The sequence below is a fragment of the Panthera pardus genome, unplaced genomic scaffold, assembly GCF_024362965.1.
Source record: "Panthera pardus isolate Hobbes unplaced genomic scaffold, ASM2436296v1 HiC_scaffold_7, whole genome shotgun sequence".
NCBI classification, from domain to species: domain Eukaryota; kingdom Metazoa; phylum Chordata; class Mammalia; order Carnivora; family Felidae; genus Panthera; species Panthera pardus.
In genome coordinates this window covers 29,665,950-29,692,470 of record NW_026527002.1, presented here as the reverse complement: position 1 = coordinate 29,692,470, position 26,521 = coordinate 29,665,950, and the positions used below count along the sequence as shown (strand labels likewise).

Genomic DNA, 26,521 nt, shown 5'->3' with positions numbered 1-26,521 from the left:
TAATGAAGGTCATCTATGAAAAACCCACAGCTAATGTTATATTCAATGTGGAAAAACTGAGAGCTTTCCTCCTACAGGATAAGGATGTCTACTCTCACTACTTTTATTCAACAAATTACTAGAAATCCTAGCCACAGTAATCAGACAAAAAAAGAAAGGAAAGGCATCCAAATTGCTAAGGAAGAAATAAGACGTCCACTATTTGCAGATTACAGGATACCATATATAAAAAACCCAAAGACCCTACCAACAGACTACTAGAACTGATAAATAAATTCAGTAAAGTTTCAGGATACAAAATCAGTGTACATCAATCAGCTGCATTTCTATACACCAATAGTAAGCAATAGAAAGAGAAATTAAGAACACAATCCTATTTATAATTGCACCAAAAGTAATAAAATACCTAGGAATAAAGTTAGTCAAAGAGGTGAAAGACTTGTACTCTGTAAAGTATAAAACACTGATGAAGGAAATTGAAGATGAAACAAACAAATGGAAATCTATAGATTTAATGCAATCCCTATCAAAATACCAACAGCATTTTCCAGAGAACTAGAATAACGCTAAAATTTGTACAGAACCACAAAAGACCCAGATTAGCCAAAACAATCTTGAAAAAGGAAAAGCTGAAGGTACCACAATTCCAGATTTCAAGTTATACTACAAAGCTATAATAATCAAAACAGTATGATACTGACACAGAATTAGACACATAGATCAATAGAACAGGATAGAAAGCCCAGAAATAAACCCCCTCTTATATGGTCAAGTAATCTTTGACAAAATAAGCAAGAATATGCAATGGGATAAAACAGTCTCTTCAACAAATGCTGTTGGGAAAACTGGATAGCTACACTCAAAAAAATGAAACTGTACCACTTTCTTAAACTATACACAAAAATAAACTCAAAATGGATTAAAGGCCTAAATGTGAAACCTGATACCATAAAAATTCTAGACGAGAGCACAGGCAGCAATGTCTCTGACATTGGTTGTAGCAACATTTTTCTAGGTATGTCTCTGGAGACAAGGAAAATAAAAGCAAAAATAAACTATTGGGACTACATCAAAATAAAAAGCTTCTGCACAGCAAAGGAGACAAGAAAACAAAAGACAACCTACTGAATGGGAGAAGATATTTGCTAATGACATATTTGAAAAGGGGTTAACATCCAAAATACAGAAAGAACTGACACAATTCCACACCCAAAAAACAAATAAGGCAATTAAAAAAGGGCAGAAGACATGAACAGACATTTCTCCAGAGAAGACCTCCAGATGGCCAACAGACACATGAAAAGATGCTCAACACCACTCATCATCAGGGAAATGCAAACCAACACTATAATGAGATATCACCACACACCTGTTAGAATAGCTAAAATCAAAAACACAAGAAAGAAGTGGTGAGAATGTGAAGATAAAGGAACTCTGGCACGCTGTTGATGGGAATGCAAACTGGTGCAGCCACTGTGGAAAACAGTATGGAGGTTGCTCAAAAAATGAAAAAATAGAATTATGCTATGAATCAGTAAATCACAACTCTGGGTATTTACCAAAAAATTACAAAAACACTAATTTGAAAAGATATATGCAACCCTTTGTTTATTGCAGCATTATTTACAATAGCCAAATTATGGAAGCAGTCCAAGTGTCCATCGATAGAAGATTGGATAAAGAAGTAGTAATATATACAATGGACTATTTATTACTCAGCCATAACAAAGAATGAAATCTTGCAGTTTGCAACAACGTGGATGGAGCTTAATGCTAAGCGAAATAAGTCAGTCAGAGCAAGACAAATATTACATGATTTCACTCTTTTGTGGAGTTTATGAAACAAAACAAATGAACAAAGGGAAAAAAAGAGTAAGAGAGACAGACGAAGAAACTGACTCTTAATTATAGAGAACAACCTGATGGTTACCAGAAGGGAGGTGGGTGGAGGTGGATGGGTGAAACAGGTGATGGGGGTTAAAGATTATACTTCTCGTGGTGAGCACTGAGTAATGTATAGAATTGTTGAATCTCTATATTGTACACCTGAAACTAATACAACACGGTATGTTAACTATACTGGAATTAAAATAAAAATCTTAGAAATAATTTCTGGAGAGCTTCCTGTTTGAAGGACATCTGTGTCTTATATGATACATAACTTAGTGGACTTGTTCATAGAATATTAGCATTCCACAGGATGATCCATGTGGTTGGAACATAAACTAAGCTGCATGTATGCATTTATTTATTTATTTGTTTATTCATTCATTCATTCATTCATTCACTTATTCATTTATTTAAAACTGAGCTGCTTTTAAAGACAACATCCCTTCATGTAACTCTGGCAAACTTATTTTGTTACTCTACACAACTGAGAGCATGAAATTTTTTCATGTAGACCCAACAATCTTCTTATATGTTAATTTTTTCATGGCTCTTTAAGTTACCAAGTTCCTTTACTATAGACTACTATTTTTGTTTATATGAAATCAGTAAAGGAGTCTGTTTTTGTTTCTAGAAAATTTCAACTATGCCATTTCTCCAGTAATGATCAGACTGTAAACATGTTAACATAGGAACATGAGACTACTGGCCCATAGAAATATTCCTGAGGTAATTTTACAGGAGTGTTGCTCTACTCTCACTAACTTACTTAAGTGGGATTTCCTTCAAGCATTTTGTTGAATACTTGATTATTTGATATGCGCCAGTAAATAATCACGATAAAAGTTTCTGCCTTAACGGAGCTTAGACTCTGCTCATCAGGACCATATATCTATACTTTTGTCTTGGTTTATAGGAACATATATCTATATGTTTGTCACAGTTTAGTGTTTGGTGGTCATATTTAGGTGAAATTGTCATTAGCGAGAATGGAGCCAGAAAACTCCTGCTATTTCCTGCGTCTGGAACATCTATCGTCACATTTTTCCATGGCTGCTTTCTTCTCATCCTTTAGGCATCAGCTCGATGGTCCACTTCCTTTGGCTGACCTCCCTGAACTGCCCCACCTAGTGTTGCCAACCCACATAGCGGTCATTGCGTCAGATTACTTTGTTCTGTTTCCTCTGAAACAGCCCTACCTGATGTTGGTTTATTGATTTCCTTGGATATTATCTTCCTCAGTACTAGAATGTAAGCTCTATCTGAGCAAGCAGTTGCCTGGTAAGGCTGTCCATACTGAATCCCCAGTAGCTAGCTAAGTGCCTGAAACACGTGCTGAATAAAAATAGTGCTACTCAATAGAAACAGAATGTGAGCCACATATGTAATCTAAAATTTTCTAGTAGCCAGGTTAAGAAAGTAAAAAAGAAACATTAAATTAATTAACTAAATTTAGTAATATATTATATTTAACTCAATGTATCTAAAATGCCATAATTTCAACATTTCATAGTTTACACAATCAGTGTAAAAGTTTTTAATGAGATATTGGTACCTCTCAATTCAGATTCTAAGTTTTCTTTTGAAATGCTTGACACTTAGATTTCATACAATGTAGACATTTCTATAATTGAAAAAGTAGATTCACATACTCAGTTCCTTCCACACATATTTAAAAGTTTCCCCATAACTGTATGAGGATCATTTCTTAAATTTTAATTAAAGTTAAGTAAAATTAAAAATTCAGTTTCTGAATCATAGTGAACACATTTCAAGTATTCAAAAACTGTGTGTGACTAAAGACTCTAGTATTGGGCAGTCCATCTCTAAAAAAATGTTTAAATTGCAGTGTTAAAGTACACAAGATATATATTCAAATGTAATAATCATTTCAAAATCTGTCTAAAGCAATTTGTTACTAAAAGTAAAGCATTAACACATATTTTGAAAAGTAAACCATTATTCAAAGACTGGAGAAAAGATCTGCAAAAGATACGTCTGATAAAGGACTATTATCCAAAATATACAAAGAACCCTTAAAACTCAACAATAAGAGAGCAAACAACCCAATTAAAAAAATGAGCCAAACACCTTAACAGACAGCTCACCAAATAAGAAATTCAGATGGCAAATAAGCATGTGAAAAGATGCTCCACATCATACATCATCAGGAGAATGCAAACTAAAACAGCAATGAGATGCCACTCCACACCTAATTAGAACGGCTAAAATCTAGACTCACTGACATCACCAAATACTAGTGAGCATATGGAACAACAGAATTCTCATTCATTGCTATTGGGAATGCAAAATGGGACAGCTACTTTGAAAATTTGGCAGTTCCTTATAAAACAAAACATACTCTTACTGTATCATGCTCCTTGGTGTTTACCTAAAGGAGTCTAAAGCGTAGGTCTCTACAAGAACCTGCATGTGGATGTATATTGCAGCTTTATTCATAACTGCCAAACTTGGAAACAACCAAGGTGTCCTTTAGTAGGTGAGTCAATAAGTAAACTACAGTATGTCCAGACAATGGACTATTTTTCAGCATTAACAAGAAATGAGCTACTAAGCCATGAAAAGACATGGAGGAAAGTTAAATGCGTATTACCAAATAGAAGAAACCAATCTGCTAAGGCCACATACTGGAAAAGGCAGAACTGTGGAGACAGTAAAAATAACAGTGATTACACAGGTTGGGAACTAAGGGATGTGGGAAAGAGATGAATAGGCAGGGCACAGAGAATTTTTAGGGCTATGAAAATACTCTGTATGATATTATAATGATGGATACATGTCATTATACTTTGTTCAAACACACAGAATGTACAACATCAAAAGTGAATCCTAAAGTGAACTATAGACTTTGGGTGATTGTGGTGTGTCAATGTAGGTTCATCGTTGGTAAAAGTGTGAGTGATGTTGATCATAGCAGAGGCTATGAAAGTGTAGGGGCAGTGGGTACATGGGAAATCTCTGTACCTTTCTCTCAATTTTGTTGTATACCTAAGAAAATCTTTAAAAAGACAAGCCAAAGCCAAAACAAAACAAAAAAGCCAACTGTTATTAATTTAGAACATTGTCAAGTTATCACTGTATTAAGACTGATCGTTTTTATTTACTTATTCAGTGGGAAACAGACACATTTATAATAGGAAGTCTGCCTGGAATGGTACATCACCCACAGTCCCTGTATCTGTGCAATAGTCCAGAGTGGATGAACATTATTACTGTGCCATTAACACATGCAACAATTAAAAATTACTATTGTAACTTGGCTTTATCAGGCCTTCATAGCAACCTGCTTGCCTACAGAAAATCCTGTCCTTCATAGAATCCTCTCTCTCAGACATTTCTGGGAAGCCCTCAGGGTACTTACATGGGTTGTGAATCAATCATATGCTCTGTAGGGCACACAGAGTAGTGATTCATCCTGATGCAATATTTTATTTTTTTTCTTTTCTAAAATCTGGGTATGTTCATGGGTGTTTGTTGCACATACAAACATCTTTCACCATTCTGGTATAGGTTAAGAGGAGACTGAAAGACAGAATTACTCTAGAAAAGAAATCTCATGAATTACTATGTAAAAGAAGGAAATAAAATTTTGATAGTGTGACATCAACACCACTTCTGATCATTTTCAAGCAAAGCAACGCCATTTAGATCTGGATAAATTTAGAGCTTGTAATAACATCGTTCAGGAACTGGATGAATTTTCTCAGTATGGGGAGCATATTTTGGAATGGGGCCTATTTTTTAAGCCCCAATTCTATGGAAATAAACACTATGCTCTCATTTAGGGGATGGAAGGAGTGAGGTTAAATCATTACTAATTAAATCAACAGATTCTTGATGGATAATTTCTTTTTCATTCATGCAAGACAATTGAAACGAGAAGTCTGACGTACTTTAAGATGCTATTACTTATTTTATTTTAATTGACAAGTAATTCCCGAGACAGTAGGGTCTCAAAGAGCCTTTGAAATTACTTAAGAATCTGTGAGGTCAGGGGCACCTGGGCGGTTCAGTTGGTTAAGCGTCCAACTTTGGCTCAGGTCTGATTTCACCATTCATGAGTTTGAGCCCCGTATCGGGCTCTGCGCTGACAGCTCAGAGCCTGGAGCCCGCTTCAGATTCTGTGTCTCCCTCTCTTTCTGACCCTCCCCGACTCGCACTTTGTGTCTCTCTCAAAAGTAAAGAACATTAAAAAATTTTTTTAATTAAAAAAATAAAAAAGAATCTGTAAGGTCATTCTTACGTTCCTCAATTCAAAAGAACCACATATTTGTAATTTTAATAGAAACTCCAGACCAGGGGGTCAAAGTTCATCTCAAGATAATTAACCTGCTCTACACTAGGATAAGTATGTATGGAAATAATAGTGGCAAATTCAATGCAGTGAACATTAAGCTGTCAAAACAGGAAAGTTGCCTGTTGAAAATATTTTGTCAGTGCTTAAAAAAATTTGTACTCTAAGTCAAATGTCCATTTGCCAGGGAGAAGCAGAGTTGAGAAACTTTTATTTAAAACATGACTCAGAGGGAAAAAGGCAGAGGCTGGTAATAAAGGAACTGCTCTGATATCAATCCCCAATTGGTTATTCCTGAAATCACATGATCTGGGCATCTTTAAAAGGAATTTATCTGGACTCAAGAAGGTCATAGCACCTTCCTGACAGCTGCAGCTTTTTTCTCATCTTGAAGATAACCCTAGAAAGCTCATAAAATGTGTGATGCATTTGTGGGTACCTGGAAACTTAGCTCCAGTGAAAACTTTGATGATTACATGAAAGAAGTGGGTAAGAAAATACGTTGTAGGATGACTGGATTTATAACTTTTTCTCTGGGGAGATAGGGTTAATGCATGATTTTCACCCTGGGAGTATGGGTTAGATAGGAAATGCTGCTTTCTACATAGAGGCTATCCAAGTAGCAAGCCAGAATCATTTGTTTGTAGGAACATTCTAGACCAAAGTCACAGTGCATGCTTCCTAAAGGTGAACCAATATGACAAAGGGTCTAGCTGGAATTTTTACAGTCTATAGAAATGACAAGATTTTATTTGACTGCTGAACTGGGTTATCTTTGTGTTACTTGGCTCTTTGCCTGTTTTTCTGTCATTCTTTCTTGCATATGAAATAAATAAGACTATATTTATTTCCTAGCATTCAATAATTTTTATTTGAAACTGAAAACACTGTATTTCTCTATTTAATGTGATTTTTAAGCAAACATGTGTTAACTAATTATTTTATTTTCTCACTGTCAATTTGTTAAATTGTGTTTTTGTTTTTATGAGAACCAAAATCTTAATTTCAGACAATATGTTCCTTTGAGGGGTTAAATATTTCTTTGATTAGGAATTACATGGGATACTATAGGATCATCAAGTAAGTCAAAAGGACAATGTTATATGTATAATGTACCCCTCCTTGATAATGGAGGCTTTTAAGCTTGTGGATTCTACTAATATTGCCAGTGTTGTGTGAATATTCCCTAGATGATTATGGTGGTGAAGCATTGGGGTACGGAGGCCGGTTCTCACTCAGACAGCTTCTACCTTGAGAGCCCCTCTCCTCATACCCCTGTGCATGATAAAGTCATATCCAGGTATAGCAATTTGAGGAGGGGTTTTTACAGGGGTTAAGATTTAATCTCTGTATCTTAAGACTTTATCTTTTTCCTAAATCATATGGTATATTTTTTGCTTGTCTGTAACTACTACTATTTTCTTTGTTTAAAGACAGGAGGGAAATTAGGGACTTTAGCATAAGTGAGATCTAACTTTCTAGAATATCAACTAGTTGTGATTCAATAAACTAATCAGAATGCTGATTAGTGCTGATACAGAAATGTCAGGATTTGAGGCTATTTTGCTATTGAGTTTTAGAAACATTTTGCACTTTTAATACTTACATTTAAATTCTTATACCACTGTTTTAAAATTATAAAGTACTGATGATAATGAAAGACAATAGGGTAACTCCTGAAATTAATTGCTCTAACTGATGATCAGCAAGCAGGTATTACTTTCATCAGTCAAAGAAGGACTGAATAAAGCAAGTGGAGAATGTGATTTTTCCCAAGGTCAGCCATTCTGGAATTATACTTGATGTTGCATCCTTTCATTATACTGACTCACTCCATGTATTTAAAGGTATATTTTGTAACAGGGCCGGGACTTGATGAAGCAATATCTTTCCACCTGTGGCCACTTTTCAGACAGGGCGCTAAATAAGAGCCTCAGCATCACTTGTTTTGGACAATATTTCTCTCCTTCTTACCCCCTCTTTCTAACCTTTCACATGTATAAGTAGCCTTTCATCAAAGCAGCAGCTTAGGCTTATGTACATGTGTTGAAAAATTCAACACATCCATGGCTGTCATAAATTCTGTGCAACATATGCAGTGACAGCAAGTTCCCACTGTCTACATGAAGTTGCAAATTGTTCATCCCTTACCTGACACAAGAAAAGAAGTTCCTTTTTTAAAAGAGGGGTTTGTACCTGAGGCGATTGAGAGTAAAAGTATTGATTTCTAAACTTAATAAAATAGTGATTTCTTAAATTTTGACATTTTCAAAATTGACTAGACCCTCTTTAACAGTTCCTACAATTTACTGGGAATAATATCACCATTCTTAGATAGTATAAATGTAGGAAACATTTTGCCTTTTGGATAAATTAACCAGAATCTTCATTTCATAGTAGAGTAATTTGGAAAAGCCAAGAAAATAGGACTTGGCAGCAAATGCTATGAAATGTTTGGGCGACTTTTGTATACCCAAACAGGTTATTATTATTTTCTTTGGAAAGAGAGAAGAGAGCAAGCACTAGTCGGGGAGAGGGGCAGAGGAAGAGAGAATATACGTGTGTGTGTGTGTGTGTGTGTGTGTGTGTATGTGTGTGTGTATACACACACACATACACACACACACACACACACACACACATATATATGTATGTATGTATTCTAGAAGATTTGATCTTTTTGAAAATTAACAGTATGTCTCCTGTGGAGTCCGAAACCCAGAAGAAATTAAAATAGACTTACACTTAATCATGACATGTGTTCCTTTAAATATTAGTCTGCTTTACTTATCTGCAGCAGCTATTTAAATGAGGCTTTTAAGAAATTCACTGGTGTTCTTTTTTTCCTTTTATGCACACCCACCCACCCACCTACACACACACACACACACACACACACACACACACACAGTACAGCTCTAACTTAAAGATGTGAAAGAAAATTGTAAACTTGACATTTTTTTTCTTTTCCCAACTGTAGGAGTGGGCTTTGCCACTAGGAAAGTGGCTGGCATGGCCAAACCCAACATGATCATCAGTGTGAACGGGGATGTGATCACCATTAAATCAGAAAGCACCTTTAAAAATACTGAGATTTCCTTCAGACTGGGTGAAGAATTTGATGAAGTTACTGCAGATGACAGAAAAGTCAAGGTGAGAAAGAAGGAATTGGAGCAGAATAAAAAGCCTGGTTTCTAAAAGACTGTTGCCAGGGTGCCTGGGTGGCTCAGTCAGTTAAGCATCCAGCTTCAGCTCAGGTCATGATCTCACGGTTCATGAGTTCAAGCCTTGCGTTGGGCTCTGTGCTGATAGCTCAGAGACTAGAGCCTGCTTCAGATTCTGTGTCTCCCTCTCTCCCTGCCTCTTGTGCTCTCTCAAACATAAATTTAAAAAATCAACAAATAAAAGACTGCTGCCAAGAAGAAGTCATTTTGTGTAAAAGGAGGGAAACTATTTTATCACAGGTCAAAGATCCCTGACTTCCTAGACCTAAGCCATGTTCTCTTAGATATGTATTTGGTGAATCTTCTCCTTTCTATAAAGTTGTATTTATTCTTCAAAAAAGTGATTAATAAATTTTATTTGTCACACAATATATAGAGTATTTGAAGTGAAATAAAAATAACATTTCAGAGAATGTTTATGAAAGAGTGGAAGAAGAAAGGAAAAGATCACCTATGAGTATCATCTCAACATAAATTTATTGCCTATATTTTCTCACAGTATTATTTCAAATATGTGTTTGTATAGTATTCTGATCATAATGTATCATTTATATGCTGTTGTTTTTACCACTCATTTTTTTCGTTTTAATATATTCTTACAATTTAGAATTACTAGTGACCTCAAAATATTCCTTCATTCAAAGGTGATGTCTTTTTTATTTTATTTTCCTCTACCTTATACAAATGGTAATCATTTTTTATTATGCTCACAGAGCATCATAACCTTAGATGGGGGTGCCCTGGTACAGGTGCAGAAGTGGGATGGAAAATCAACCACCATAAAGAGAAAACGAGTGGATGATAAACTGGTGGTGGTGAGTATCCTCTAGTTGCTTAATTCTAGGCTCTGCTGCTTGGTCATCTTATACTCACCATTCTACCTAATCATGCTGGCTTATGTAGAAAAAAAAGCGATTCCATTGGCATTATGGTTTCACTCTGGCAATTGTCCTTCATGCTTTTAAGCTCAGTCGAGGCATGCTGTCCCTCAAGAAGCATTCTCTGACTGCTCTCAGCACACACCATATTGTATTATGCATTTCTGCTTGTATTGCTCACACACTATATAGATTGTAAAGTTCCTTGAGGGGAAGACTTGTGTTTTCTTGGTCTTTTTATCTTCCTAACTTATTACATTACCAGGTATATATAGGAGCCCAGAACAAATGTTTTCAAATAAATACTGTTTCCTTCCCAATATTACAGGTAAAATAAATAAACCCATAGTTTAGTCCCATGATTGACCAAGAGTTTTTTTGTGTGTGTCTAGGAATGTATCATGAAAGGCGTCACCTCTACCAGAATTTATGAGAGAGCATAAACCAAGGGACATTGAGCTGAAGTTTGCATCGAACTCTATGACAGTCTGTTGGATATATTGTCCAAACATATATTGTTATTTTCTACTAATTAGCAAGCAACTAATTTTCCCCCAAACTGATTTTATTCAATGTGGGTATGTTCATTAAATAAAACTTCTTAGGTTTAGAAGGTGATGTAATGAGTTTTTCTTTGTGTGGGATAATTTTTTACTCATAACCCAATGAAGGAAAGAGAAAATTGTATTTTTGCTTTATTGCTGGTATAATATGATTTTTCATAATAATCCAAGGTAAAAAATATTCATGAATTTTCCATTTTCTTAGGTAGATGATAAATTTGCTATTATTGAATACGCAGTCCTTCTGTAGCATGCCTACAGTCAAGTAACTACCTCAGAAATATCTAAGGTAGTTTTGAATGTAGTGAAGTGGCCCACAGACAGCTGGGCCAAGTCCTGCCATTTCACACCTACCTATTCTGGAGCATTGAGAGGAAGACCAGCAATACATGTTGTAGACACTATTTCTAGAATATAATTTTTAATCTGAAAAATTATTGGTAAACCAAGCTATCTCTGGAATCTCTCAAAGATTAAGTGCAAATAATCCCATAATGTTCTTTCCATAAAAGACATGACAACTTTGTAATGAGTAATGATGCAAATGTTCTTATAGTGGTTTCCAAATCTTTCTTTTTCCTCCTAGTGGAACTTTTTTATTAAATGAAGTATTGAATATGTTCTGGAACTTTTTATTCAGATAAAATCTCCATGGAATTCCCACTCCCCCCCCCCAAATAGACAAAAATGATAATGAGGTTTCCTAGATAGAGGGGTGTGTGTGTGTGTGTGTGTGTGTGTGTGTGTGTGTGTTGGGGAGAGAGAGGGAAGGAGAGAGAGAAAGAGGGAGGGAGGGAGGGAGGAGGTTTCTTCTGCCTTTTGTGGAAATTTTGCAGCTGTTCGAGATATTATTGGAGTTTCACGTAAATAGATTACAATTTCCATACTATATACTTATATTTTATAGTCAGCCGAAGTCTATTAATGTGCTGCAATTGATATAATTCTGTTTGTGATGTTTCCTTTAAGAATAACTCCATTATTTGTTGAGTACTTATTTTATGCACAACACTAAGATACGAAGGGGCCAGAAGAGGTAAAGTAAGTTCCTGATGATAAGAATTTACTTTCTTTGCAAAAACAGAGTCAGACTCTTACTTTGGGCTCACTGGAGGATTGAAGACCTCAAAAGGAGAAGACTTGTACAGACTGATTAGGAAAATTCTTGAGAAACCAATATTGATTAAGCACTTACTTTGGTGCCAGGCACTTTGCATGCTCAAAATAATCCTATAAGAAGATTTTAGTATTCCTGTTCATAGATGAGGAAACTTAGGTTTAGAGTGTAAGTCTACAAAGTTAAATAGGGAATAGACATAGTATCTGAAATTCAAGAGAGCAACCCAGGATGGGATATAGGTCTAGAAGCTATCAGTATCCTAGTGGTAACTTAATTCACAAATGGTGATGAGATAATCCAATAATAAGGGAGAACTGGAAAAAAAGAAAGACTTGAAGGTAGTCAAGTGGATGTCCCAGGCACTTCAAGTCAACATATTCTGTGCTAAATTTATCATTGTTGCCCCCTTCCACCCACTACCTACAACTTGTTCTTCATCCTATTTTCCAAAGCTCAGTGAGTATCAGCATGTTTTGTCTAATTACTTTTTCCATAAATCTTAAATCATCCTTGAATATGTCTTCTTCCTCCCTCCACAGTATCTATTTTACTTTTTGAAAATCATGTTAATTCTATTAACTTAAAATTTCTTTAATGTTTGCTTTTCTCATTCCCATTGCCAATACCTCCAAACATTTTTTTCTTTAATTGCTTCAGAGTTCTCCTAATAAATCTCCCTCTTTTACTGTCAATTCTCTCTTCTGTTTTCCAAGCCCTGTATATTTAACAAATGGTATTTGCACAATGGAAACCTGACCTGGACACTCACTGATTAAAACATTTGCAAATGGCTCCCTTTGCATCCAGAGAAGGTCCAATCTCCATAGCGTGGAATGTATATTTTGTCTGATGCTTGTCTTTTCTCATCTGTTTAGTTTTATCATTGCTCTCGTTGTCTTATACTTCTTGCTATTGCTTCAATCATCCCAAGCAATTTTCATACTCTGTTTTGCCTCTAGTTGTGTGTGTGTGTGTGTGTGTGTGTGTGTGTGTGTGTGTGTGTGTATCCTGCTTCTTTCTGTCTAGAACTTTCCCTTCCTTTGTCCTGAACATTCCTCATCCCTTAATGGTTCCTCTGTGCTAATTCTTTACAAAGTTGCATTACGTACCACTTCATTAGGTATGAGTATTTGTGGATCTAGTTATTTTCAAAATGTACTTTCAAGTTTAATTCTTATTTTTCAGACAGTATGGAAGCATAGAGTAAGAAGATCCAGTCTAATGTATATTTGCTAGATAAGCTGGTTTCTTCCTTCTATATTTTCATAAAACTAAGGCCACAATACAAAAGATATCTTTGAGTATCAGTTCTCCAATTTATCTTGCCTGGGACTTCTTTGAAGGTCACATAATTTTCCATTGTCTAACATTACTTCTACCAACACATATACAGAAACATAGAGAAGGTTCTACTCTTAGGGGTGCCTGGATGGCTCAGTCGGTTGGGTGTCTGACTTCAGCTCAGGTCATGATCTCGTGGTCCATGAGTTCGAGCCTTGCATTGGTCTCTGTGCTGACAGCTTGGAGCCTGGAGCCTGTTTCTGATTCTGTCTCCCTCTCTCTGACCCTCCCCCACTCACACTCTGTCTCACTCTCTCAAAAATAAATAAACATTTAAAAAAATAAAAAATAAATAAAAGAAGAAGGTTCTACTCTTAAAGGAAGAGAGATAGGGCCAAGCAGATACTTCTCAGAAAAACAGATGTATGGGTATAGAGTCCATCTATATCTTGAAGAAGATATGAATAGTTCAAAAAGCCATTCACTCAGTCTTTAGAAACTGTGAGAATCGGATGACACAATAGGCCAGCATATCCTTTCTTTTCTTTAATTCCTGTCACTGCTATCATTGAATTACAATTTCTGGCTTATAAATACTTCTTCCAAATCCCATAGCATTATTGGCTTAAATTTTTACTTTAAATTTTTGCTGACTTAAATTTTTAAAATTTTTTGCAAGTTATGCATCAATTTTGAGCGGGTGACCTAGCCTCTTGTTTAGAATAGTGATTTTCACCCAAGTTATTATTGTGACTTGACCACTGTGTGGTATGCCAAAGTATGTTACTACCAATAACAAAGTACAAAAATTTATGAATTATTTTATTTTTCACGTAAATTACTTGAATTTAATATTATCATATAAAATATGGTTTTTCACAAACTTGTTCTCTTATTTGCAGAAAAAGAGAAAGGGATTATCACTTGTATGTGAGACTTACTTGAGGGTTTCTGAGGGACTTGCAAAAATTCTTACAGGTGCATTGCTGCTAAGAAGAAAAATAGATTGTAAAGTCATTGAGTTGGAACATGTAAGCCTCCAAAATGGTTGTCAGGTGGTGATGTTTTTTTTTTATCTTTAGGGTTCAGCTTTTAAGCAGTGTGTTTATAGCACTCCTAGCCAGGCTGTCTGAGTACAGGAAATGGCTGGGTGAAGGAGTAAGGCACAGCCCTTGTATAGCTTATCGGTGAACATCTCTCTAGTTAGTGAAAAACACAATATTGACCTTACATCCAATTATGGATCCATCCATTAATTCACACACCAGCCCTATCCCAATGCAGAATACATTAAAAGGATTTACATGTAGTCAAACAAACAGAAAATGTTAGGCAACACACACACAAAAATCACTTATTGAGAGCATCTCAAAGGCAAGGATGATGTCAAATTTGTAGCTAGGTTCCCAGACCCTGGTACAGTGAACAGGAGAGTCAGAGCTTAATAAATGATTCTTGAATGAATAAGTATGCTGTCTTCTTTGTGCTAAATGTGGTGTATGGAGCACAGAAAGAATGACAACCTCATATTCATGTCCTTAATGTAGTAGAGAAATAGCATGAATACCATCACATTACCTGGGAAAACTGTCCTAATAGTTCCTTCTCTTTCCTTTACCCTTACCCCTCAAATCTAGAAAGGATTAAAACTTTCCTCCCCATGATCACAGAAAAATGTATGTGTTCCTACTATAACAAGATATTACCACACTCTCATTTCTCTTTCCCGTTCACTAGGTTGTCACTGCCTCTAGAGCAGGTCACTTACATGGATACCTAGAATCTAGCACAGTGCCTGAAACATGGTAATCCCTCAATACATTTTAACAGAATGAATAAAGACACAATATAGGGGAAGAAATTCATTATATACTAAATTATGTGGTATAGGCTACGGACTGAAGGGAGCCAATGGCAAGCAGGACCAACATGTCCTGGAGTAGTCAAATTTTCAACAAAGAAGATGTATTTGAGTTAGGCCTTGGAAGATAATTGTAATTAATTGCTTATTAATTAGTTTTACAGTAGAACAACTTGGCAAATACCAAGCAGATTTTTGTATGTTTTTGAAGTTAAGCTTGCATAAATTCACATTAGAATTAGTTATAACATTAGGGTCTTGAATGTAATCCCCATGGTAACCAAAAAGAAAGTAGCTATAGAAAATATATATATAAGGAAATGAGAAAGGAATTTTAATGTTTCATTACAAAAAATCAGCTAAACAAAAAAGAAAATAGTAAATCAGGAAATGTGGGACAAAAAAAGCTACAAAGCACATGAAAAATAAATAGCAAAATGACAGAAGTAAATCCCTCCTTATCACTAATAATTTTAAATATAAATTGATTAAATACTCTAGTCGAAAGAAAAATTGAATAAAGAGAAAGAATAAAAAAAAAACAAGTCTAACTATATGCTATCTACAAGAGACTAACTTTAGATCCAAATATACAAATAGGTTGAAAATCAAACGATAGCAGAAGATATTCCATACAAATAGTAACCAAGAGAGCAGAGGTGGCTATACCAACAAAAGACAAAATAGACTTATTATATATTTAAATGAAAGTTTCAATACAGTAAGAACATATAAACATTTATATACCTAGTAAAAGACCATCAAAATACATAAGGCAAAAAATGACAGAATTTTTATATCTCAATAAAAAAATGTGACAGAATTAAAGAGAGAAATAGACAGTTCTACAATAATAGTTGGATAATTCAAAATCTCACTCTCAATAAAGGATGGAACAACCAGACAGAACATACGTAAGGAAATGGTAGACTTAGAAAACACAATAAATCAACTGGATGTAACAGACATGTATAGAACACTCAAAAACCACAGAATACATATTTTTCTCATGTGTACATGGAACTTTCTTCAGGATAGAAAGGATAAAATTAAGCCTCAGTAAATTTAAAAAGATATATGCAAAATACCTTATTCAAACATAATCGGATGAAGAAATCAATAACAGAAGGAAAACTGGAAAATTCACAAATTTTTGGCAATTAAACAACAACCAATGGATCAAAAAAGAAATAACAAGAGAAATTAGAAAACACTTAGTGATGAATGAAAGCTGGAACACAACATACCAAAACTTACAGGACACAGTGAAAGTAGTGCTAAGTGGGAAATTTATAGTTAAAAATGCTTATATTAAAAGAAGAAGAAGAGAGAAGTTCTCGAATCCACAATCTAACTTTACAACTCAAGAAACTTGAAAAACAAGAAAACACTGAACCCAAAGCTAGCAGAAGGAAATAATAAAGATGAGAGCAGAGATGAATGAAATAGAAAATAGAAAAATGAAAAAGAAAATGAACAAAATGAAAAGTTGGTTCTTCAAAAGATGAACAAAATTGACAAGCTTTAGGTAGACTCACTAAGAAAAAAAGAGAGAAAACTCAAATTACTAAAATCAGTAATGAAACTAGGACATTACTACTGACTCTACAGAAATAGAAAGGATTACAAGAGAATACTCTGAGCAGCTGTGCACCAACAAATAGGGTAACCTAGATGAAATGAACAAATTCCTGCTAAGACTGAAGCATGAAGAAATAGCAAATCTGAACAGACCTGTAACTAGTAAGGAGTAACCGGGAACCAAATATCTGATTAAAAAAAAAAAAAGTCCTGGGCTTAATGGTTTCACTGGTGAACTCTACCAAATTGAAGAAGAACTAATGCCAATCCTTCTCAAACTCTTCCAAAAAAAATTAAAGAAAAAAGAAGACTCTCTAATTCATTTTATGCATATGATATCATTAATATCAAACTCAGACAAAGATAGTTGAAAAAAATTACAGAGCAATATCCCATATGAATCGTGATGTAAAATCCTCAACAAAATGCTAGCAAGCAGAATTCAGCAGCATATTAGAAGGATTATACATCATGACCAATTGGAATTTATTGGGGAATGCAAGGATGATTCAACATGCAAAAATTGGTCAATATAATCTACCATATTATCACAATGAACGGGGAAAAACATATGGTCATCTCAATTGATACAGAGAAAGAATTTGAGAAAATTCAAAACTCCTTCATGTAAAAACATTCCACAAACTAGGAATAGTAGGAAACTACTTCAATGTAACAAAAACCCTGTGTGAAAACTCCATAGAGGACATAACACTTAATAGTGAAACCTGAAAGTTTTTCCTGTATAATCAGGAACAAGATAGAGATGTCAGCTTCTGCCATTTGTATTGAATATGTTACAGGAAGTACTAACCAGAGTAGTCAGTCAAGAAAACAAAAAAGCCATCCAAACTAACAAAGGAAGAAGAAAAATTATTTCTGGTCACAGATGGTATAATCTTATATGAAGAAAACCCTAAAGATTCCACTCACCTGAAAAAAAAAAAAACCTATTAGAATAAATGAATTCAGCAAAGCGGCAGGATATATCATCAATTCACAAAAAGCAGTTGTGTTTCTATATACTAACGATGAACAACCTGAGAAGTAAATTAAGAAAACATTTCCATTTACAATAGCAGCAAAAAGAATAAAATACTTAGAAATTAACTTAATTAACTTAATTAAAGGAATCAGCTTTTGCTAAAAGTTTCATACATTTAAAATTGCAAACATTTCTAAAAGAAATTTTTAGTAGACATAAATAAATGGAAAGATATCCCATATTCACAGATTCGAAGACTTAATATAGTTAGGATGTCATACTACCCAGAGTTATCTACAGATTTGATGGACTCCCAATCAAAATCCCAATGACATTTTTTGGAGAAATAGAAAACCCATTCTGAAATTCATATGGAATCTAAAGGGACCACAAAAAGCCAAAACAATTCTGAAAAAGAAGAATAAAATTGGATTACTCATGCTTCCTGATTTCAAAATTCACTACAAAGCTATTATTATAATCAAACTTGCTAGTAGAGACAGACATATAAACCAATGGAACAGAATAGAGTCCAGAAATAAACCCTCACATAAATGGTCAAATAATTTTCAATTAATGTACCAAGGTCATTCAATGGGTAAAGGACTGTCTTCAGAAAATGGTGCTGGAAAAATTAGGTATTATGGGCAAAAGGATAAAGTTGGACCCTTACCTAACACCATCTGCAAAAATGAACTCAAATGAATCCATGACCTAAATATGTCTTTTAAAAAAAAATTTTTTTTTTACATTTTAAAATTTATTTTTGAAAGAGAGAGAGAGAGAGGCAGAGCACAAGTGAGAGAGGGGCAGAGAGAGAGGGAGACACAGAATGCAAAGCAGGCTTCAGGCTCTGAGCTGTCAGCACCGAGCCTGACCGGGGCCCAAACTCACAAACTGGGAGATCATGACCTGAGCCGAATCAGACACTTAACCGACTGAGCCACCCAAGCTCCCCAGAAATATAAAATTCTTAGAAAAAAACATAGGGAAAAAGTTCCATGACATTGGATTTGACCATGATTTCTGAAACACGAAAACAATGGCACAGGAAACAAAAGAATAGAAAAATTGGACTTCATGAAAATTAAAAATCTGTGTGGGGGCACCTGGGTGGCTCAGGTCACGATCTCAGGGTTCACGGGTTGGAGTCCCACATCAAGCTCTGTGCTGACAGCTCGGAGCCTGGATGGAGCCTGCTTCAGATTCTGTGTCTCCCTCTCTCTCTGCCCCTCCCCCACTCACACTGTCTCCCTCTCTCTCAAAAATAAATGTTTTAAAAAAATCTGTGTGTATCTTTTGTGTTGATATATACTATCAATAGAGTGAAAAGACAACTTACTTTTGTGAGAAAATATTTGCAAATCATATATCTGATAAGAAATTAATATCTACAATATATAGAGAGCTCTTAAAACTCAATAACAAATAAAACAAACAACCTGATTCAAACAGGAGCAAAGGACTTGAAAAGACATTTTTCCAAAGAAGTATACAAATGTCCACTACATGAAAAGAAGTTTAACACTACTAATCATTAGTGATATGTAAATCAAAATTACAATGAGATTCCACATCACATCCATTAAGATGGCTACTATCAAAAAAACAAACCAAATAACATGTCTGTGAAAATGTCAAGAAATTGGAATGCTTCTGCACCATTGATAGGTATGTAAATGATACAGCTGCTGTAGAAAACAGGAAGACAGGTCCTCAAAAAATTAAAAATGTAATTATCATGGGATACAGCAATTCTGCTCCTAAGTATATACTCCACCTCCACCACCCCCACCCCCACCGCCACAAACTGAAAACAGGGTCTTAAAGAGATATTTGTGCACCCATATTCATAGCAGCATTAGTCACAATAATTAAAATGGAGAAGCAACTTAAGGTCCATTGGCATATAGATAAACAACATGTGGTATTTACATACAATGGAATATTATTAGGCATTAAAAAGGAAGGAAATTCTGACACATGGTACAACATGGAAGAAACTTAAGAAGTGCATGGTAAGTGAAATACACCAGTCACCATAAAAACAAATACTGTATGATTCTACTTATGTGAGTTATTTAGAGTAGTTGAAATGGTACAGACAGAAAGTAGAATAGTGGTTGCCAATGGCTAAGAGACTGGGAAAATCGGGTTCTTGTTTAGTAGGTATGGAGCTTCAGTTTTGCAAGATGAAAAGAGTTCTGGAAGTAGATGGTGGTGAGGTAGCGCAATAATATGTACTTAATGCCACTGAATTGTACACTTAAAATGGTCAAGATAGTTAATTTTATGACACATGTATTTTGCCACAATAAAAAATTGGAAAATAAATCTACTGTGGCTCCAGCTAAAGTATTATATATAAGTATATATATATATATATATATATATATATAGTATATATAAAGTATTATATATAAGTATATATATATATAGTATATATAAAGTATTATATATAAGTATATATATATATATAATATATATATGTATATATATATATATATAGCAGTAAATTACCAGACATATTCCTGAATACTTTCATGGCTTCCAGTATATTTTTATTTTTACCACTGTTCCTCACCAATAGGGAATGTAGCATCTCAAAATTAAAATTTATTAAAGACTCCTTTACCTCTAAAATGTCACAAGAAAAAAGTTACTATGGAAAATGAGATATTGGAGAAACATACAGAAATGAGATAATGAAGAAATGAGCATTGAAGCTATCATGAAAACAAGATGTGTAAATGTTCGAAAACAAATTGCTCTATCCTGATTCCTTTACTAGAATTAACAATTATGAACAGCCTCACTTGAACATTTTTTTACTTGAGGCAATGGTGTCTTTTGGGGGTGGGGTTTGCTTTTAAAATCAAACACAAAAGCCAAAGGCAAGTGGTGGTGGCAGCAGAGCACATTCTCAGTTGAGAAGAGAGACTCACATGGTAGTAATGAGACACGGAGCAAAGACCAAGGGAGTCTGGGAATCCCTCTATCATCTGATGACCGTAATGAAAGACCTGTCACATCGGCCGGTCTGGAGAGAACAATGTATATTACAAGCTTGCTTACAGTCACTGTTAGATTAAGATCAGTAATGAGGGGAATTGCCAGTTTAAAAGAAATAAACACTGCTTATTCCTTTTGTCATTCATTTATAAAACATTTATTGAGCACCTACGGTATACCAGCTACTGTCTTAGGGATATTGAGGTGAGTAAGAAATATTTTCTTTGCTTGAGGCGCTTATGAAATAACTCAGGGGACAGCTGGAAGATAACTAGTTGTAATACCATGAGAAATGTTTTCTAATATACTTCTGGTAAAGTACAGTTGTATTACGTAATAGGAATCAACTAGCTCTGAGCCAGTTTCACAGAGAAGGAGATGTTTGAATTGGACCTGGAAAGACGATAGTTGTTGTACACAAGGCCAACATCAGATGATACATGCAATTGGTTGTTTTGAGATTTGAAGCTAATCATTTAGGTAAAGCTATTTACTGAGGCATATCAATTACGAAGGCTTAAAAGTTGCGAGTAACAAAAACTCAGACACACGATTGTTCAAATAATGATGAAATTTATTAATTCACATATATAAAATTCCAGAAATTAAATGGCCTTCGTTCCTCCCCACTTTGCACTCTGTCATCTTCAGTTTTGGCTGCATCTCTGAGTTGGTAACACAATGGATGCAGCAGCCCCACATATACAAAAAAGCAAAATGTGCAGAGGAGAAGAGAAACCATCTCTCTGGCTCTTTCCCTTAGGGGTAAGGGAATTTTATGGAAGCCAAAAATTTTACTTTTCCTTTGGTCTCATGGGACAACTGAGTTCTATATGGGCCACAGGATTGATTCCTGAATCAATCAGTGGTAGGGAAATTGGAACAAGAAAGATGACACTAATGTCACACTGCCCCATGGGCCAACATGCATCGCCATGTTATGTTACTATCTTTCAAGCAGAGAATGTAAGCACACATCTAGAACCAGTAAAGCAAGGTTTGATCACTTGTTCTTTATTTGAATATCATCTCCGAGTATATTTTCAACTGTTAAGGCACTTATTTTGGGGACAGGTCTTGGTTTCCTGAAAGTGAGTCTAGCGTTTTTGCTTCCCCTGTTTTGTCCTCCAAATATTTTAATGACTGTTATATCTATAAAAAGACTGCATTGTAAATTTCTTCTTTGTATGTTGTCATCAAAAGAAATTCTTTATTCCACTTAAATTATAACATTATGGTGCCAAAATGTCTACCTTTTTAAAAATTTGTTTTTTCCACAAACAGATGATTTAAATAAATATTTCTTTGAAGAATTATTTGACACAGGCAGATAATAGTATGAATATTCTTCTTCTGGTGCCTAATTTTCTGGTCTTGTTCAAAACAACTGGAATTAAAAGTCGTGATAGAAATCTAGAGCTTCTGAATCTAATCCTTTTTAGTAAAGGCAAAATTGCCAAGTCCATATTACTTAGGTTACAGAAATAACTGTACAGAGATTTAAATAATCTACTGCCTTTCTCTTTTAGAATGCAGATATCAAAATGCCATTTTTCTCTCTAAAACTTCTCTTCACAATTTCAAGTGGTATCTTTTATTTTTTTTTCCAAGTGGTATCTTTTAATATCAAGATTACTTGGTAAGCCTAAAAGATGAATTTTCCAAGCATTAGCTCCACCTCCTTTTTAGGGCTTAAGTCACAAAACACCATTCAATGGTAATTGTTACCTTTCTTTCAGTGGCAATCACTCTTGATGAACAATGATAATATTAATAATACTCTATGCCTCCCTCCGAGAAACTGAAGACATCTCAGTTACATTAACTGATATCAATTCATCAACCCTGCAAGGAAGGGAGGAGAGACTATTATTTTAATGAAGAGGGTACCCTGGAACCATGATGTGTCCAAACAAAAAACAGCTGAGGTGGATCAAGCAAGGGTGTGCTTCTCCTCTCAGGTGGGGAAACCACCTTAGTCAGGTGTTTATTGGACATTTGTTGGGATATTCCTAAAGAGTTGACTCAGCATTCAAATTTCAAAGGGCTATTGAAAATTATCTCCATTCCAGAAATAATACTTATCAAGTGACTTGGGGGTGTAAGTCTCTTTCCTAGAAGCTATAATCATTGACTTAAATTCAGCTTTACATGTTGATTTTCCATTTCTTAATTTGGGGGTGAATAAAATGAGTCATGCTGGTGCCTAGAATGTTTGGTCTTGTTGCTGCTCATTGGTTATTTCAGAAGTCACGTGATGAAGATGCCTTTTAAATTAAGATACTGGCAGCACTGTATTCCCTGAGTTTCTTTCGCTTTTGGTTGTGAGTGCCTCTTCTCAACAAGCTTCCCATCATGATTGAGCCCTTCTTGGGAACCTGGAAGCTGATCTCCAGTGAAAACTTTGAGGAATACATGAAACAACTAGGTGAGAAATACCATTACAAGATTTAGAAACTGGCAACACATTTTGTTATATGGTCAGCTTTGCATTTCACAATAAATTTTCCTATAATTCTCTTTTTTGTGATCTTAGGAAATAGTCATGTAAGATTAACAAAGTTCATGTATCTACTTTTGATTTTAAAAAGTATATATATTTTGAGAGAGAAAGAATGAGCAGGACAGGGGCGGGGGGGGGGAGGGGGAGAGGGAATCTCAAGCAAGCTCTGTGCTTCTCATGAACTATGAGGTCATGACCTGGGCCACAGGTGGATGCTTAACCAACTGAGCCACCCAGGTGCCCTGTTTTTTTAAATAACTAGTAATAATTGTCTCATTTTGGAATACTAAGCTCACATATACTTCCTTGTCATTATCTTTATATTTAAGTCCATTTATCCTTTTTGAAAATATTCATCCTATCCCCTGGATAGAGTTTCTCCCCAGCTTCATCATTTCATTTAATAGCATTTCTTAGCTTCAAATTTACAGATAATAATTTCTATAATTAAATTTATCAGCTAAATTTGTTTCAAGCTTTGCTTTAAGTTATAACTTCAAAAGAACAAAAGCAACAAATGAAATTTCTACTTGGTTAATGTTTTAGAGTCTTCATATATATGAGAGATACTTAAAAACATTATTTTGAAGAATTTCAAATTTTTTATTGGAGAAACGGAACATTTTTACTCATTGAATGTCTCTCCATTGGCTATTTCTCAGAAGTCTATATATCCATTCTTTAGCTCTATAGTCAAGTTCATAAACATCAATTATAACGGCTCAGGTCTATAGCAACTCAACTATTCTTCACTAATGCTAGAAGAACAGTAATTATTTAATAATTAATTTTTAATAGTTAATTAAGAGAAGTCTTCCTTGCAATAATAAATTGCATATAAAGCCAAAAATTTTTTAACCTTATTTTCTTCTTTAAATTTGGTTGAGGTGATCAATGCATAAGTCAGTGTGTTCATAATGTAACATTTGTCCCTTTTTCATGTGTAGTGTTAACTTTCTTAGGGAGATAGGAGAAACATACCTCTCTATTTCTTCATGGATTCATAGACCCACCTGTTTGGAGTTTAAATTTGGGGACAACTAAGAAACTTTGGGCTTATGGCAAGAGTAGCCCTTGATTGACTGAGAGTGGACTGAGGCAGAGGACAAGAGGGAATAACAGCTGAGCACCTACTATGTGCCACTGCCATGCTAAGTGCTTTCACTTAATCTCCTAGTACAGCTAGGAGGCAAGCACTATAGTTGTCCACGTTTTGCTACTGAGAAAGCCGAAGGTTAGAGAAGGGAAACAACATGCCCGAGCTCACAAGTGGTCAAGCCCAGGTTATAACCACCTCGCTCTTCTCTCTTGTGTCATCCACAGCTAACACTGCTTCTCCACAGTCAGGTGTGTCTTGTCAGTTTCACAGTCTGAATGCAAAATCGAGTTTGCTATTGGTACAGGGAGAGAAGATTCAGCTCTTCTGCCCACCTATTACAGGAATCAAGTTTGACCATGGACAATCCCCAACCTGAACAGGGCCAGGCTCTAAACCAAACTCATTTGTCTACTTCTTCTTTTCTTGGCCAGATCTGAATGTAATCTGCAAATAAAAGAGGGGCTTGGGCTTCCTAAGTCATAATCTTTCCGAGGAGTTTAGATACTTTGAAAATTGTATTTCTTGTTTTGCTTTTTTTTTCTAAGCGTGCTAAAATTCTCAGTTAGAAAACCTGTGTTTAAATCTCAGCTCTGCTACTTACCAGACACCTCACCTAGAATAAGCCTCTCTCCCTCTCTAGGATGCTGTGTACTCATCTTTAAAATGCAGACAGTAATACCCCCCTCACAGCTGTTGAAACACTCCACAAGGTAACGCATGAGTTCTGATTCACTAAAAGGCACCATGCAGCTATACATTTTAGAGGAAGCATGAGTCCCCAAGATTTTCGATGAGGCACAATGGCCTCAAAAAGTGAATTTAGCTTTTCAAAATGTCAAGTGTAATTACTGACACACTTTCTCAATGAGCTTGGTTGGCTCAACCTAGCTATTACAGTGAGCATTGGAGAAATTACAGCGCATTACCCAAAACCTGAACGGAGGAAGTATGTATTCTTTTTAAATTGCTTTCCAACATGGTTGTTAGCACTTCTTCCTAAATGTCTTAGGAAGGCATATTGCTTTCTCCACTTTACAGGAATGAGCGCAGCAGCCCGGAACCTGGTGGGGTTAGCAAAGCCGATAATCAGTATTAGTGCCAATGGGGATGAAGTGAACATCAAAATAGAAAATTCCCTCAAGAACACTGAGATCTCCTTCAAACTTGGGGAAGAATTTGATGAAATCACAGCAGACAGTCGGAAAGTGAAGGTAAGAACTAAATAAGTCTTTCTGGTGTTCCACAATCCAGAAAAAACTAGGAAGCACTTGAGCATAATTCATTCATATCTAATTTGATTAATTACCAAGTCACTTTGGGCTTGTTTTGTTAATTACTATTGCATATCTCTAAATTCAACCCTTTTGCAAGTTATTCTAATGGTTAACAGGCCAAAAAATTTGACGTGTTTTTATTTTTTTCTGATCTCTTTGTATAAAAGAGCATATAGAAGAGAACAATTATTCACAAAGAGTTTAGGTATGGTTCGGGGAAGGAGAGCATTAACTGAATACCCACTTGATACCTCTCTAGTTTGATGATAATAAATTATGACAAGAATTGAGGGGAGAATTTGGGTGAAAAAAATGTCAAAACAGAAATTAAAAAGTAGATGAAAAGTCTTCTGTAGGTGAAAATGTTGTGAATTGCTATTTCTAACTGATTCCTTTATGCATTTATAGAGCATCGTAACATTAAGCAATGGTTCAATGATTCATGTCCAAAAATGGCTTGGCAAGGAGACAACAATCAAAAGACAAATTGTAGATGGAAACATGGTAGTGGTGAGTTTTCTGTAAATTGAAATTTTCCGATACTCCTATTTGAGGCGTGCTTCTCAAGTTACTCAATTGTTTTACACCCTGATGTGAGAGTCTGGAGAAGGAGGGGTAGAGCAAATTTAACCTTCATGCACCACTTCTAATAGATCCCTCTTTGCTTTTAGGAGTATACCATGAATAAAACTGTCAGCACTCGCATTTATGAAAAGGTATGAAGGAAATTTCTACATCAGTGGAAACTTGTTCACTAACAAGAAACTGGGACTTGAAGAAGATATGCCTCAGGGCCATTGATTTAAAAAAATTGTTCAACATAAATTTGCTCAATAAAACCATCAAATTAAGTGCAGTTTTGGAGCTGTGTGATAGTGAGGGTTGGGGACAAGCTGATTAATTGGTGAGGTAAGAAGCGACTTGCTTATTATATGATT

The 26,521-nt window shown here is 35.2% G+C and overlaps 2 protein-coding genes and 1 long non-coding RNA gene across 3 annotated transcripts in view; 2 read left to right on the top strand and 1 right to left on the bottom strand.

Moving 5' to 3' along the window:
• LOC109269416 (uncharacterized) overlaps window positions 1-26,521 on the bottom strand; it is a 311,096-nt gene that overhangs the window by 143,727 nt on the left and 140,848 nt on the right. The gene's annotated exons all lie outside the window — the stretch shown is intronic.
• LOC109269412 (fatty acid-binding protein, adipocyte) lies at window positions 6,540-11,485 on the top strand. The gene is made up of 4 exons (XM_019453355.2): window positions 6,540-6,691; window positions 9,183-9,355; window positions 10,140-10,241; window positions 10,697-11,485. Exons 1-4 carry the CDS (start codon window positions 6,619-6,621, stop codon window positions 10,745-10,747), a joined length of 399 nt encoding a protein of 132 aa, XP_019308900.1. The 5' UTR covers window positions 6,540-6,618; the 3' UTR covers window positions 10,748-11,485.
• LOC109269413 (fatty acid-binding protein 9-like) lies at window positions 23,003-26,434 on the top strand. The gene is made up of 4 exons (XM_019453356.2): window positions 23,003-23,135; window positions 25,348-25,520; window positions 25,992-26,093; window positions 26,255-26,434. Exons 1-4 carry the CDS (start codon window positions 23,063-23,065, stop codon window positions 26,303-26,305), a joined length of 399 nt encoding a protein of 132 aa, XP_019308901.1. The 5' UTR covers window positions 23,003-23,062; the 3' UTR covers window positions 26,306-26,434.

Bases quoted from the DNA above. Each gene is read 5' to 3' on its own strand.
- LOC109269412 (XM_019453355.2), top strand. From the start codon at position 6,619: ATGTGTGATGCATTTGTGGGTACCTGGAAACTTAGCTCCAGTGAAAAC. The intron at 6,692-9,182 runs GTAAGAAAATAC...TCCCAACTGTAG, and splicing joins TGATTACATGAAAGAAGTGG to GAGTGGGCTTTGCCACTAGG. The intron at 9,356-10,139 runs GTGAGAAAGAAG...TTATGCTCACAG, and splicing joins CAGATGACAGAAAAGTCAAG to AGCATCATAACCTTAGATGG.
- LOC109269413 (XM_019453356.2), top strand. From the start codon at position 23,063: ATGATTGAGCCCTTCTTGGGAACCTGGAAGCTGATCTCCAGTGAAAAC. The intron at 23,136-25,347 runs GTGAGAAATACC...TCCACTTTACAG, and splicing joins GGAATACATGAAACAACTAG to GAATGAGCGCAGCAGCCCGG. The intron at 25,521-25,991 runs GTAAGAACTAAA...ATGCATTTATAG, and splicing joins CAGACAGTCGGAAAGTGAAG to AGCATCGTAACATTAAGCAA.